At 35.6% G+C, this 11,981-nt stretch overlaps 2 protein-coding genes across 2 annotated transcripts; one reads left to right on the top strand and one right to left on the bottom strand.

Annotated features, from left to right (window-relative positions):
* Nucleotides 1-1,810: 1,810 nt before the first annotated feature.
* On the top strand, nt 1,811-6,467 carry LOC115712505 (E3 ubiquitin-protein ligase ORTHRUS 2). Its single transcript, XM_030640792.2, has 9 exons — nt 1,811-2,462; nt 2,787-3,319; nt 3,463-3,588; nt 3,688-3,787; nt 3,865-3,926; nt 4,007-4,109; nt 4,232-4,367; nt 4,472-4,689; nt 5,581-6,467. Exons 1-9 carry the CDS (start codon nt 2,034-2,036, stop codon nt 6,160-6,162), a joined length of 2,289 nt encoding a protein of 762 aa, XP_030496652.2. The 5' UTR covers nt 1,811-2,033; the 3' UTR covers nt 6,163-6,467.
* On the bottom strand, nt 6,319-7,842 carry LOC115712506 (uncharacterized). The gene is made up of 4 exons (XM_030640793.2): nt 7,119-7,842; nt 6,965-7,035; nt 6,734-6,832; nt 6,319-6,621 (listed from the first exon to the last, which is right to left on the bottom strand). The coding sequence occupies exons 1-4, from the start codon at nt 7,711-7,713 to the stop codon at nt 6,526-6,528; spliced, it is 861 nt and encodes a 286-aa protein (XP_030496653.1). The 5' UTR covers nt 7,714-7,842; the 3' UTR covers nt 6,319-6,525.
* Between the last annotated feature and the right edge of the window lie 4,139 nt (nt 7,843-11,981).

Below are 11,981 nucleotides of genomic sequence, written 5' to 3' on the forward strand. Positions count from 1 at the left end.
TGCCAATACTTTAGAGACAATTTTATACAACACGTTGCAAAGAGCAATAGGCCACAAGTCATTCATAGACAGAATGTTCTTCTTTTTTAGAACTAAGACGAGGTTGGTTGTATTGAGATCACTTGGAAGAACCCCAGTATCGAAGAAGTTGGTAACCAAGTCAACAATATCCGCTCCAATGATATCTCAGAGCTTTTGGAAAAAATCGGGTCCCATTCCATCAGGCCCAGGGGCTTTATCAGGATGCATTTGGAATAAGGCATTTTTAATTTCTTCAACTGTTACCGGCTGGAGCAGATCCTCATTTTGAATATTATTAGCAATGCCACTAATCCCATTTACCACCAAGTCATGATTAACACCACTAGCAGAAAAAAGACTTGAAAAATAATCTGAAATTACCTTATCCAAGCCAGTATCCCATCGTACCCAACTGCCATTTGAATCTTGAAGTTGGTGGATTTGGTTGTTTCTTTTCCGAGCACTTGCGGAAGCATGAAAATATTTGCTATTTTTATCACCGGCATTGAGCCAATATTATTTTGATCTTTGCTTCCAATATATTTCCTATTGGGCAAGTATCTCAAAGTAATTATTCTTCTCTGCAGCATATTCTTGATAGGAGAACGAATTAGCATCATGTTTTATAGCTGCCATAGCACTTTTGCTCTTCGCCAACCTCTTTTTAAAGTTACATGTGAGGCTTTTTCCCCAGTTTTCAAGAGCCAAACTACAGACTTTAATTTTTTCAACAAGAGACAAATGACCATTCTCTTCCCAGCAAGCCTTGACAATTTGTTTGCACATAGGTTCACGACACCATAAATTTTCAAAACAAAAGTGATGAACAGAGCAACCGTGGCTGCCATTGTTGAGCTCTAGAATAATCGGAGTGTGATCAGAACAAAAGAAGTCAAGGTTAGTAAGAGTTACCTCATGAAAGATAGCTAACCATTGTCGAGTGACAAGAGCTTTATCAAGCCTAATTTCGACAAGACTGCCTGTGTTTCTTCCACGCTCCCATGTGTAAGGATAACCCCGAAGCTCCAAGTCATGGAGTTGGCAATCGTGAAGAGCAGATTGGAAACCTTCAATGAGAGAAGAAGGGTAGGCATGTCGGCCTCTCTTCTCAGCCTGGTTAGCAATGTTGTTTAATTCTCCGATAACGCACCAGGGCAGTTGCTTTCGGCAGAGAGAGACCTGAGGAGATTCCAGGTTCTCGATCGGAGATTGCGATTCGGTTCTCCATAGAAGTCGGTCAAACGCCAAGGATGTATCCCAGGAAGGCTGATACGAATGTCAATATGGTTATGAGAGAACCTAAGGAGTTGGGCCTCATCAACCACTTTCCAAAGAAGAGCAAGCCCACCTGATCTACCTTAGGCATCAACATTAAAAGAAGCTTCAAAACCCAAACGTTTTTGAATTTTATCCACAACATCTTTCTTGCATAAGGTCTCACATAAAAAATACAAATTTGTGTTTCTTTTGACAACAAATGTCTTTAAGGAATTGTTGGGTCCGTGGGTTCCCAAGCCACAACAATTCCAACTTAATATACTCATAATGATTGGTGGGCCTGGACATCACCAGGACCCACTATATTGCCCTTTTTTGACTGCCCATCAGCTGACTTTGGAGTAAAGAATGAAATTATGTTTAAACTTAGAGCATGAATAAACTTTAGCCATTAAGGAAGAAAATTAGGAAAAATCTTGATAAATGGAAAAAAGAAAAAATGTGAATAGGTTAGATGCACGGAATAGATTATAAATTATAATTATTAAAGAAATAAAGAGAAGAAAGGGAGCAAATAAGGGAATAACAGATAAATTGTTTTTTTTTTGGGGAAAACTAAAAATAAAAAAAAGAGGGAAACCTTATGAAATTTTTCAAAATGCCGCCCATACAAATCCCCACAGTTTCCTAATCCTATTAAAATCCTACCTTTTCTCTCACACTTCTCACTCGCTCAATTTTTAACTCAGTAGTACTGACTACTCTCTCTTTCTCTGTCCTCCTCAACCACCATCATGGCTGATCTCCCCTGCGATGGTGATGGCCTTTGCATGGTCTGTAAGATCAAGCCTTCTCCTGATGAGACCCTCCATTGTCACACCTGCGCCACTCCATGGCATGTCGCTTGCCTCTCTTCCCGCCCCGAAACCATGGGGGAGGCTCTCAAATGGGAATGCCCCGACTGTTCGCCTCTCTCTAATCCCGATCCCGTTCCTAAACCAATCGCTTCTTCTTCTGACTTGGTCGCTTCCATACGGATCATTCAGGCCGATACCTCGTTGACCGAGCGGGAGAAGGCCCAGAAACGTCAGCAGCTCATGTGCAAGCGCGAACAGGATGGACCAGCCGATGGCGGACCTCCCAAGACCAATGACCTACTTGAGCTTCTTGGGGGTAATCTCAACTGCTCTATTTGCATGCAACTGCCCGAGAGACCTGTTACGGTAGGCCTTTTCGTCTTTCTTCTTTTCCTAAACTGAAATGTTTCGAAAAGAAAAGAAAAGTCCAAGCATTCAATGTTTTGTCTTTTTCGGATTCATTGAGATCATCAGTTACATGTTTGGGGCTTAGTTTTTTTATTTTATTTTATAGTTTTATAGAAAACCCAAATGAAGGAAATGCTTGTTTTTGCCTTTTGATTTCTTCATTATGAGGATTATGTAGAAAATTGCTGCTTAGGGTTCTTTGGTGGGTGTGTGTTTTTTTTTTCATAGAAAGAGGGGTTGGTATTTGGTACAAACTTATGCGTAATTGCTTTGTGATTTCAGACACCATGTGGCCACAATTTTTGCCTCAAGTGTTTCGAGAAATGGGTTGGACAGAGGAAACGCACCTGTGCCAATTGCCGGTGCCCAATCCCAAACAAGATGGCAAGCAACCCCAGAATCAACTCTGCGCTTGTCATTGCAATCAGAATGGCCAAGGCTTCAAAATCCAATGCTGAAGTGGGGCAAAGCAAGCCCCAACATTTTATCCACAACCAAGATCGCCCAGACAAAGCTTTCACAACTGACCGTGCAAAGAAGACTGGCAAAGCTAATGCTTGCAGTGGAAAGATCTTTGTGACAACGGCTCCTGATCACTTTGGGCCTATTCCTGCAGAAAATGATCCTGAAAGGGATCAGGGTGTATTGGTTGGTGAGTCCTGGGAAGATAGGATGGAGTGCAGACAATGGGGTGTCCATATGCCTCATGTTTCTGGAATTGCTGGGCAGTCTACCTATGGCTGCCAGTCAGTGGCTCTCTCTGGTGGTTATGAAGATGATGAGGATCATGGCGAGTGGTTTCTTTACACTGGGAGGTATTTGCTTTTGTGACTGTTGAATTTATTGTATTTATAAATTCCATTGCCAAGGTTCTTAAGACTAGGAAAACTTATTGTTGTTTTCTTCTAGCTTTAATGTTAAGACTTCTAATCTCCTGCTTCCCAATTGTAATGTACAGTGGTGGGAGAGATCTTAGCGGCAATAAGCGGACAAACAAGGCTCATTCTTTTGATCAGAAGTTTGAAAAGTTGAATGAGGCACTGCGACTTAGTTGTCGAAAAGGCTACCCTGTCCGAGTTGTGAGGTTTGTTTGTGCTTAATTAATCCTTATCTCTTATATTCATTCTTCTTGGTATTGTATTAGGACAACTGCTTTCCTTTCTCTCAAATTTCTGATTGGCAGGTCTCACAAGGAGAAGCGATCAGCTTATGCCCCAGAAGAGGGAGTGCGATATGATGGAGTTTACAGAGTTGAGAAATGTTGGCGCAAGAAAGGAGCACAAGTAAGATAATGCTTGTCATAATTAATGTAGTAGTGTCGTTATTTGTTTATATAAACTGATAATCTCTCTTGTTTTAGGGCCATCTTGTGTGCAGATATCTATTCATTAGATGTGACAATGAACCAGCTCCGTGGACAAGGTCTGTTAATAGTCATCTTTCCCTCTAACAGCCCCTTTCTCTACAACCACTAATTCTTATTTTTTCAAATGATCTTTCAGTAATGATCACGGGGACCTTCCAAGGCCTTTGCCTGCAGTACCAGAGTTAAAGGGAGCAATTGATCTAACTGAAAGGAAAGAAGCTCCTTTCTGGGACTATGATGTAAGTTAAAAGCAGTTAAAATTTTATGATATTTCTCCTCTCATTAAAGCTAATTACATATTAACATTTTATTTTGGTCAAAATAAGTTAGTTATTTATAAACTTGTTATCATGTTCCATAGGAGGAGAAAGGTCGGTGGATGTGGAAGAAGCCTCCGCCGCCTAGTAGAAAACGCATGCATTCTGATTGTTCTGGAATTCCAAGGAAGAGATCTAAAAAAGTTAACAAAGCATCTGCAAGAGAAAAGCTTTTGAAAGGCATTATTTTCTAACTGACAAATTTCGAACGTTTGGAATCATCTTTGAGGGCTTATTATATGCTTTTATTGGTACAATTACTGAACAAATAGTTAAATGTGCAGAGTTTAGCTGCCAAATTTGCCGGCAAGTGATGACTCTTCCGATCACTACCCCTTGTGCTCATAACTTCTGCAAAGGTTGCCTAGAGGGTGTATTTGCTGGTCAAACTGCTGTGGAGCAGAGGACATGTCAAGGCAGAAGAGCACTGCGGGCTCGGAAGAATGTTATGAAATGTCCATGCTGTACAAATGACATTTCTGACTTTCTTCAAAACCCACAGGTAATGTTGATTTTTAGGTTGCTGTTGCAACTGTTGATACACTATTGTTTCACTCCAATATTGAAAGAATTAGAAAATATGAATCTTATCGATATCAAACAAAGAATTGCAATTTTTTCAAGCTTTTCAAGACACTTGGATATCTCCCTGAGTAAATTTTACTCTTTACAGTACAAATCAATTCCTAACCCCTTTGGATTAATCAACCTCACTTTTCATACTAATTCATCTTCACTGTTTTAAGCTAACACATTTGAGCATCTCTAATAGTAATAACTTTTAAAGGTGCTAAAAATCTCTATGTCATTCAAATATATAGTATTTTTTTTTATATCTTTTTTACATAATTTTTGGTACTCTTCTAAAAACACTTTAATAGTATAATAATTTTTAAGAATACTATAATTATGATTTCATATATTATTATTTAATATATTATATATTTTAATTATAAATATTGTCACACTAAATTTTTTTATAAAAGATAGTATTAATGCCACATCAACACAATTTTCTATGATAGCACTTCTCCAATGTTATAGCATCCAAATAAGCAATTTACATCCTAATCAATTAAGAATTTAACCATTGGAGATGCTCTTAGGACTATTAGGATAGCTCACGTAGAAACATTCCATCTCAACAACTAAGAATTTGCCAACTCAGCCTCCATAATCCTAATCAATTATATTTAAGAGACCTAACATTCTGTACCAAGTTGCCATTCTTTGTGTCTTGTTCACGCAACTTTGTTGCATGGTTACTAAAATAATCACATGCATGGCTATAGGAGAATACTTGAGCATTTTGTTAGGAAAATAGCTGAGTCTTTGTTTGCAGTTCTCTATTAGTTGAGTATTTGTTTTGCTCATATCTTTATTTCTTTGGCAGGTTAATAGAGAACTAATGGGTGTCATTGAATCGCTGATGCAAAAAGAAGAGCCTGAAGAGAGTGCTGAGACATGTGAAGAGGTAGCTGCCGAAACAGGAGAAGAGTTTACCGTGGGGGCACGAGATGAAGAAGAGGAAAAGGAAGAGGAAGAAAATACTTTGAACCCTGAAGCTGAGGAAGAGAAAGAAACTGTTGGCGATTCCATGAAAGATGTTAAGACGTCCTCTCCCAAGAAACCTACTGCTACTAATGAGAAGCAGACAGACCTTCTGATGAAGGTTGAGGAGCCTCAACCACAAGCATCCCCAAATGGAGAAAACAAAGCTCAAAGACAGAATTATAAGCGCAACAAGGCTGAAACTGTTGGCAATCCCACAAAAAAGGCTAAGACATCCTCCCCCAAGAAACCTACTGCTACTAATGAGAAGCAGACAGACAGTCCAGTTAAGGGTGAGAAACCACAACCAGAAGCATCCCCAGAAGAAGAAAGCAAAGCCAAAAAACAGAATTATAAAAGCAAGAAGGCTGAAACTGGAGTTGTTGGAACACCAACCAGAAGGAGCACTAGGGTAAAGCAGTAGCTGCAAAATTTTAATTTTTTCTTTTTTTTTACTGAGAAGCTGCAAATGATTTGATGCATCATTGAGCTTAGCTTAGTTCCCTTTTTGAAATGCTGATCAAACATTTAAGCATTTTCTTTCGGCTTTAAAGATTACCCATTGTGTATTTAAGTTATCTTTTCAAAAGGGTCTAGTGCAGTACAAAGCACTAGGCAACCACAGATTACATTATGTGAGAAGAAAAACAGATTCCTATCCATTTTTTAGTTTGTAATGTCATGCAAAATGAAACATCCATGATTATTTACATATTATTCTACAGAACAGTACAGTCCTGTCAACACATTATGCATTTGGACTTATGTTTCTTTCTTTTTGTTCTAATTAAGAATTTTGCTGCTCAAGCTTCTCGATCAAAGCTACTTTCTCGTCTTCCGGAAGGGAATTGAACATAAAGACGGATTTGTCACCAATATCATCCTAGCAAAGAAACAATAAACACCACAAAAGTTTTATAATTTATGAAGAAATGTAAATGAGTTTTTACCAAGTATAGTTATTAGTTATAGATAGGTCCTTAGGTAGCTACTACCTTAATTGGCTGAGAAAACTTCCTTCCAGCAAATATAACAAAAAGTATCATCCAAGCTCCAAGCAGAGGAAGTTTCACTCCATCGTCCATCAAACCACTCTGCGTTTCAAATCAAAAACCAAGCTCATCCAATGCATTGTTTCATTAAAAGGGAAAAACAACCCTACTTGAACACACGCAATTCTTTTCGTTACTATACACAATTAAGAATCAAAAGGTTGAAATACGAACCAGGTGGCCAAGAAGAAGAGTTGGTATTATAAAAGTGAGAAGTCCAGCTTCTAGCTTGCCATAACAGAGACCTATTCCATCCATTGAATCCAATCCAACATCATTATGAAAAATGACCCAAATAGATAAATAAAAGAGATGAGTTTAGTTTTACCTTCCTTGAAGACAAGGCCAGTGAGGGCTGCAAAGAGTGGGCCCACAAGCCAGACAGCAGAGGGGTTGTGAACTACATACTGGACCAGCCCTTGCCCAGAAGGCTTAGCCAAGTTGGTGTATGTGAGCAAGGACCCAACCACGCCAAGCCCCCAAAATGCTTGAAGAGTTCGCTTAATTGGGGTGACATATATATGAATCAAAGCCAAAGACAACCCAAGTCCAGCACCACCCACAATGTAAAACAGGTCAAGATTGTGGTGTATGAATTCCCCGACCTGATTTTCTTCAGGCAAGAAAGCTGTGGAGGCTGCCCCAACAAAAGAGGCTGCAGCTGTGACCAGCCCAGAACGGTAGGATATGACCTCTCTAACGTCGGTGGAATCGACGGACCAAGGACCGTAGATTCCTTGGAAAACAGGAGTAGAAGTAGGAGTAGTGTTAGAGGTAGCCTTACATTTGAATATGGGTTTTCGAAAGCGGCGATTAGCAGCTGTGGCGGTGGATAATCTAAGGTTGTACTTGGGTGTAGGCACCACTATAGCTGCGGTGGTTGTGGCATGTAGATGCAGCACTAGTCTTGAAGATGCCGCCATTTTTAGAAGTACTATTACTACTTTTTCTTTCACTTCAATTCAGCCATAAGACTATTATCCTTTGTTTTGTTTTAAAAGAGGAAAAGAATAATATATGAAATCAAAGTTGAAAAAAAAGAGATTTAATTGAAATTGTTGGGAATCATGGGGTTCGATCTCAAAACCAATTGGCTATGGGAGGAGTAGCCCATTCCTCTTATATATTCTATTTTCTTTCCACACATTAGCAACGTGGGACTCTCTAACATCCCCCTCAAGATGGTAGCTATTTTATTTGCTCACCATCTTGGACAACTCGATCATAAGTGGCTCTTTTTTGGCTCACTATCCCTGATTACAGGTGGCTCTTTTTGCTCTATTTTTTGGATCGGTATTTTTGGATTTTTGGTGGCTCTTTTTTATTTTTGGCTCACTATCCCCGAATCACAACTGGCGTTTTTTGACTTTGGCTCTTGGATCAATTTTTTTTTTGAATTTTTGGTGGCTCTTTTTTTCGGCTCTACTTCGATCGGTTTATTTTTTGGGGTTGAATAGTCGCTAGAGATTTTTTTTTTGTTTTTGCTCTGATACCATGTTGGGAATCATGGGGTTCCATCTCAAAACAAGTGGCTATGGGAGGAGTAGCCCATTCCTCTTATATATTCTATTTTCTTTCCACACATTAGCAATGTGGGACTCTCTAACAGAAATTAACAAAATAAAATGTAAAAGAAAAATTGGGAAGATAATAATGAAGCGCTGTTTTTATAATCTTAGCTTGAATATATAAAAATATAATTATTTTTTTTAAATAATAATAAAAATTGGTGAAAAAAATAAAAAATAATAATAAAAGTATACATTTTAAATTTAATTCTATTTATATATTTTAATTTTAATAATTACACCCCACCCGCCTAAATTATTTGTACCGTAATTCTTGAAATTATATAGGTTTTGATAAATTGGTCTTTAAATTTTATTTTTTAACAAATTAATCCTCAATTATATAAAATTTAACAAGCTAGTCATAAGCCAATTGATTTTCAAACTTTTATTTTCTTAGAAATATAAAGTCTTCACTTTTTAATTATGGTATTTTATTTATTTATGTATTTAATTTGTATTAATTTTAAATATTTTTATGTTACCTTATCAAGTTAAAAATAATATATATTTTTCATTGATATATATTTTATTAATATTCTAAAATAAGAAAAAAAATTAAAATATTATTTTTAATATACTGAAATAAGAAGAAATATATATTTTATTTATATGTATTTTTTTTTTAAAAAAAATCAAGATATATTATAAATATTATAAAACTATAGATACATGTGAACTAATAATTTATCTTTTTATAAATAATACTTATATAAAATATTTTCACGATTGAATAACTCATCCACACTAAAAGAAAATATTTAGAATAGTTAACGTACATGAACAAAAAAAAAAACAAAAAAAAAACAACTATATATAAGTTAATAAAGGTTTTTAGATTCTCTAATTGTTTTCCCTACCATTAAAGAATATTTCTTCGTAAATAAAAAAAGTTAATATAAAATTTATTTATATATGTAGTAAAATATTATTTTGTAGCTAAAATAATATTTCTTTTATAAACTACCAAGTAATTTATATTATAACATTAATTTTTAACTTCTACTCATTAGCAAATTCATGAAATTTTACCACTATTGGTGTAAAATATATGAATAAAGCATATTTTAAATATTTTGGTAAGAAATTAAATATTGTATAATATATAAATACTCAGAAAATAATAAATAAACAAATAAAATATATTAATATAATTATTTTTATCAACGTATTAAAATTGAAAAATAAAATTATTTTAATTTAACACAAAAAAATAAATTAAAATAAGTAAAATAGTTTGGGGACCGATTTATCAAAAAATAAAATTTAAGGACCAACTTACTTATCTATATAATTTAAGGTCATACGGTACAAATAAGTCTACAATAAAAAATCTTTAAAATTAATTAACTCCTTTAAGATTAAAGAAAAAAAACTGCTCATTCGGTTTGTGTAAGCTCACTATTTATTCCTTAGCAACATTTAAATTTTAAAAGGATTTTGATTTTTTAGCTATATATTTAGCTCTATTGTTTTTCTTTTGATAAAGTTTCACCTCTATTGTTGGAACTTCTCAAAGTTTTTGAGTTCCAACACAGTTAAGATTGGGCTTACTTGTGAAAACAAAAGATCAGATATGAATGATATCCCAGATCCTCTTTTGGATTGGACTGAAAACTCGATTATGAGGTGAGTTTCTTTTTTATTTTTGAATTAAATCTTCTTTTCTTTTTAGATATTCATATGAGTTATGAATTTTAGAAATATCTTTTCGAACCCAAAATCTTTAAGCTAACGAAATTGATCAAAAATAAAGAAAATAACAATGAAGATTTTTACGTATTTAGAGTGTTAATGAGCCTTAGTGCACGAGCCAATATTAATACTTGAAATCTAAAAAAGCCTAAGGTGGCGTTTGGTAAGAGGAAATAGAATGGAAAGGAAAAAACTTTAATTTTATTCTTTTGTTTAGTTTTATTTTAAAGTATTGAAATGTTATTCTTATTCTAGCTATATTTTTATTACTTCAAACTAAACGCCACCTTATGTGTGTTTGTTATGTGAGTTTGATTTGGAGAGAGTAGAGTTAGAGGGAGTAGACTTGGAGGCAGTGGCGGACCCAGAATTTAAAGTGAGGCGGGACGTATTTTTTTTGATGGAAATTGAACCATTGACCTCTACCCTATATATAATTTAACTTAACCATTGCAGTAATGCCAATATTATGTCTATAAATATTATATTTTATTATAAATATATATCGTAACTTTAAATTGCATATATATTTTTTTCCTGATTTTTTTTCAGGGGGTGACTGTCCCGCCTCGCCTCCATGTGGGTCCGCCCCTGCTTGGAGGAAATATGAAATCTGTGTGTTTGAGGGGATTAGCATTATCACCATTTTAATTTAAAAAATGAGACCTTCTTGGAAACACAAATCTCTTGTCATTAAAATTTGATTTAAATTTTACATTCTCATTTCTATCAAGTCTAAACCTCATACAAAACGCCCTATTAAGATTTATAAGAATGTCTGAACTTTAAACTTTGTCAGAGAAATTGAGGAATGATTTTCTAACCCCATTGCATGAAGGGTTTTTTTTTTTTTTGTGTGTATATTTATAGTGTTTAGGGCTCTTGCTTATTAGCCCTTGCCCACTGATGAGGTGATTACAAGTAACATATTAATATGGGCTTATCTGGTGAAGCCTGACCCATGAGGCGCACGATGTATGTTGATGTGGATGCCACATCACGTTGACAATAAACCGTGTCTAATCTTTGTGGAGAATAAAGACACATTAAATGTTTGATTGCCAATTACAATAGTTCCATATTTAGGAAGATATGATCTTCAGACAAGATCTTTAGGAGTTAATTTTGATATCTTAGGATCTTATAATTAATGAGAATGCTTCTGAGCTGGACATCTGAATGCTCGTTGTTTACTTCTCGAGATGTCATGTTCAATGTCTTCCAGATGTGCGCTATGCTGTAAGAGTATCTCGCCTGGACGAGCCTTCTGTCTTCCACCCAAAAAGTATGTTCTTGCTAATGGACTGTTGGAATTTATTTTACCAGGATCTTAGATCTACTCACAAGTATGTTGTTTAACACCCTAAATATGAACTTTCTAAAACGATAAATAAACACATATAAAGTTAAGAAAACCTTACATTGGTTGCAGCGGAATAATGTCTCCTTCCACTCAGATCTCTAACCCTTGTATCATTTCTGTCGCAGAGTATTATCAAGATTTGAGCCCGAATGTCGTTCTCTTTGTGTGTGATCCTTCACAGTCTTCCAATCTATGATTGAGGTACCACTTGCTGTGTGTGGCCACTACTCTATCACTGAGGGTCGAAATTTAGAAGAGGAAAAGAGAGAGAGAGGTTGGTTCGGCTATAGAGAGAGAGGGAAGGCTCAGTTTTCTGAAAAAGTAATTTTCTGACAGAAAAGGTTATTAAAACTTATTATTTGACTGAGCCATCACTTTCTATTTATAGGCAACTACTAGGTTTAGGTTAGTAATTATTTGGCATTAAAATAATGAAAATATTAATTGGAAAATCTTGCTTAAGTGGCCGGCCAAGGTGTGTAATGGGCTCCACTTGGTTTTTGCAGTTTTCACAATTTTTATTTCTATTTTCTCAAAAACGCTAATTTTCCAATTCTAACCATTT

This window comes from Cannabis sativa, chromosome 4 (genome assembly GCF_029168945.1).
Source record: "Cannabis sativa cultivar Pink pepper isolate KNU-18-1 chromosome 4, ASM2916894v1, whole genome shotgun sequence".
Lineage (NCBI taxonomy): Eukaryota > Viridiplantae > Streptophyta > Magnoliopsida > Rosales > Cannabaceae > Cannabis > Cannabis sativa.

Coding starts and splice junctions, on each gene's coding strand:
- LOC115712506 (XM_030640793.2), bottom strand. CDS start 7,713: ATGGCGGCATCTTCAAGACTAGTGCTGCATCTACATGCCACAACCACC. Junction 6,833..6,964: donor CTCTTCTTCTTGGCCACCTG/GTTCGTATTTCA, acceptor TTTGAAACGCAG/AGTGGTTTGATGGACGATGG. Junction 6,622..6,733: donor AGTTTTCTCAGCCAATTAAG/GTAGTAGCTACC, acceptor TTTCTTTGCTAG/GATGATATTGGTGACAAATC.
- LOC115712505 (XM_030640792.2), top strand. CDS start 2,034: ATGGCTGATCTCCCCTGCGATGGTGATGGCCTTTGCATGGTCTGTAAG. Junction 2,463..2,786: donor TGCCCGAGAGACCTGTTACG/GTAGGCCTTTTC, acceptor TTGTGATTTCAG/ACACCATGTGGCCACAATTT. Junction 3,927..4,006: donor GAACCAGCTCCGTGGACAAG/GTCTGTTAATAG, acceptor ATGATCTTTCAG/TAATGATCACGGGGACCTTC.